The 3,301-nt window shown below is 45.7% G+C and overlaps 1 protein-coding gene across 1 annotated transcript in view; it reads left to right on the top strand.

Annotated features, from left to right (window-relative positions):
- LOC106533622 (chromosome transmission fidelity protein 8 homolog isoform 2-like) overlaps nucleotides 1-3,301 on the top strand; it is a 22,475-nt gene that overhangs the window by 18,351 nt on the left and 823 nt on the right. Inside the window, exon 2 of the mRNA XM_014029995.1 lies at nucleotides 2,364-3,291. Within this exon, the coding sequence (XP_013885449.1) occupies nucleotides 2,364-3,291 (928 nt within the window). The remainder of the gene's footprint in view (nucleotides 1-2,363; nucleotides 3,292-3,301) is intronic.

Below are 3,301 nucleotides of genomic sequence, written 5' to 3'. Positions count from 1 at the left end.
ACGACGGCTCAGTGGTTAGCACCGACGTCTCACAGCAAGAAGGTCCTGGGTTCGATCCCCGGTTCGGACCTGGGGTCTTTCTGTGCGGAGTTTGCATGTTCTCCTCGTGCTTGCGTGGGTTTTCTCCGGGTACTCTGGTTTCCCCAACCCCACAAAACATGTACAATAGGTTGCCTTCAGGCCCAGGCCGCCCTTGAAAAAGAGATCTGAGATCTCAGTGGGACTTGCCTGGTAAAATAATGGTGAATAAAATAATAAAATAAAGCCTTGTGCTGCTTTATGGTGGGAAAAACTGAAGGTGGGGCCAAAACAAAACCACACATTATTGCCCAATGTCCAACTGTTCCAAGTTAAGAGCCCACAGCTTCAATTTTACTGACTGTGCCCAAAACAACGTGATCATTGCACTTAATYTTCACTAAAACAAGTGTGTAGACAGATTAAACATCACTCTAATAACAAGAGCACAAAWTATATTGTCAGAATTAGTCAGTTATTTAAATTGATAGCTGCTGCATTTCCCTTTTCTACAGTTTGAGCATCACATGGAGATTAGCCTCTGGCTCCTGCAGGGAGCAGTTTATCACTGCTCTCGCCATGTCATGCTTGTATTCCAAAACAAAAGCTGCGCTCTCCTTTCTTCTGTCCATCAATCCCAGAGCTAATCCACGGGCAGCATTCTGCTGATGTAAAAATCATAAGCGTGCTGTCCTCGCTTATAGAACCACCGACCGAACCGGAGAGGACGTTCTGAAACAGCGTGGCTGGAAATAGAGACACACTGGACCGAGGCCGAACCGAGCCGAACTGCATAGCTGGTTGTCTCTCCGGTTTAAAACATTCATGGTTCTGTGCCCACACAGAAAACCTGTGCATGACAATTTTGCACTTAGCTTCAACTCTGTTTTTGATGAAAATAGAAAGTACTGCCGACATGGCTCCTATTTCTTGCAACTTTGTTGGCGCAGCATGTTGTTGTAGGCTCTACATGCTGGATCCAAGTGCTGCTGGATAGAAACACTAGAGCGGAGTCAGTGGACTGCTGGACTGGACTGCTTATATCAGAGCAATTTTATCAGACATTTTTTATGCAGGCCGATAAAATCCGATACTCGTTTTTTTTGCTGATATCGGACCGATATCAATATCGGATCGGGACACCCCAATCCTAAATGCAATTAAAATTACTGTTAAACTGTTTCAGGGCAACAAAAGAGAAAAAAAAAATACCAAGAGGGGTGAAAGACATGCAGGCATCTTCTAACACCTGAAGYGAACCATTTCAGGTTGGGATAGGGCTGGGCAATACGGCCCAAAAAAACCTCAAAACTGATTTTCCATATTAATCAATTTTGTTACCTACTTAACAGAGTGCCTCTGTTTCAGGTGTTGAAACTAATTTGTTGTACTCCTGCTTTTTGCAGCAAAAGCCTTCAAACAGCTTTTGCAGTGAGGTGTTTGTTGCTCCAAGTCTGAGGCTGTGAAATCTCAGCAGTTCCAGAAAACTGAAGAAACTGTGCCTTTTTAAGGAAGTAGATCCTCTTTGCTAGCTGTCATATTGTCATGTCATATATCAAGCTTCTTGGGGGACAGGTGGGGTGAACTCTGAACTACAGAAGCCCCAAAGAGGACTGGCAGGAAAAAAATCCAGATTTTCCCAAAATTAAATCTTTATAAATAGAAAATTTGAATTAATCAATTAAATCGATTTATCGCCCAGCCCTAGGTTGGGACTTTAAAATCATCATTAAGGCATCTGTACAACGTTTATAGAGTGAAAACAAATTCACCACAATAAACATTTTGCAGATCCAAAATAATCAAAGTTTATTTTACTTCAGACACATGAAGCCTCTGGTCCATGCATGAGGATGAGAGAACATGTAACAACATAACTTGTTTCAAACGCAGTGTTTTGGCAGATTTATTTAGCACAGTGAGCACTGAAGCAACATCCACAGCAGCTTAACATGAGCTATTGATATGGTTCTGATAGAAACATTTTGTTTCTTCATTCTTTGCAACCCATTAACATTTAAATTTATCCAGCAGACCACCAAAAAGGAAAAAAGACGACCATATTTTCAGTTTATTTCCTTCTGCGCATCAGCTGCTTCATGAGCTCTGATTTAGTTTGTTCTGACAGACAGCATGAAGTGAAAACATGKTGAGTCACACAGAGACAGAGCTGAACACAAACTGTCCTCTGTGCTGAGAACATGAAACACTATCATGAAGGAGACTGCAGAGGTCACTGAAATCATCCGATTTCACTTCCTACAGCTGCTGTCTGCTGCTCACATTTCAGCCACATCTGAATCACAGCAGAAATTCAACAACCTCTGCTCTCCTCACAACTTCAGAAAGATCCTGTCAGGAGGACTGCAGGGCTAGGGTTAGATCCTTATCCTGTCAGGAGGACTGCAGGGCTAGGGTTAGATCCAGATCCTGTCAGGAGGACTGCAGGGCTAGGGTTAGATCCAGATCCTGTCAGGAGGACTGCAGGGCTAGGGTTAGATCCAGATCCTGTCAGGAGGACTGCAGGGCTAGGGTTAGATCCTTATCCTGTCAGGAGGGCTGCAGGGCTAGGGTTAGATCCTTATCCTGTCAGGAGGACTGCAGGGCTAGGTTTAGATACTGACCCTGTCAGGAGGACTGCAGGGCTAGGGTTAGATCCTTATCCTGTCAGGAGGGCTGCAAGACTAGGGTTAGATCCTTATCCTGTTAGGAGGACTGCAGAGCTAGGGTTAGATCCTGATCCTGTCAGGAGGACTGCAGGACTAGGGTCAAATCTGGATCCTGTCAGGAGGACTGTAGGGCTAGGGTTAGATCCTGATCCTGTCAGGAGGACTGTAGGGCTAGGGTTAGATCCTGATCCTGTCAGGAGGACTGTAGGGCTAGGTTTAGATCCTGACCCTGTCAGGTGGACTGCAGGGCTAGGGTCAAATTTGGATCCTGTCAGGACTGCAGAGCTAGGGTTAGATCTGGATCCTGTCAGGAGGACTGCAGAGCTAGGGTCAGATCTTGACCCTGTCAGGAGGACTGCAGGGCTAGGGTTAGATCCTGATCCTGGCAGGGGGACTGCAGGGCTAGGGTCAAATTTGGATCCTGTCAGGACTGCAGAGCTAGGGGTAGATCCTTATCCTGTCAGGAGGACTGAAGGGCTAGGGTTAGATCTGGATCCTGTCAGGAGGACTGCAGAGCTAGGGTTAGGTCCTTATCCTGTCAGGAGGACTGAAGGGCTAGGGTTAGATCTGGATCCTGTCAGGAGGACTGCAGAGCTAGGGTTAGGTCCTTATCC

Source organism: Austrofundulus limnaeus, unplaced genomic scaffold, assembly GCF_001266775.1.
Source record: "Austrofundulus limnaeus strain Quisiro unplaced genomic scaffold, Austrofundulus_limnaeus-1.0 Scaffold985, whole genome shotgun sequence".
NCBI classification, from domain to species: Eukaryota; Metazoa; Chordata; class Actinopteri; order Cyprinodontiformes; family Rivulidae; genus Austrofundulus; species Austrofundulus limnaeus.
Note: the sequence above shows the minus strand (reverse complement) of the source record. Positions and strands in the feature narration are given on the sequence as shown.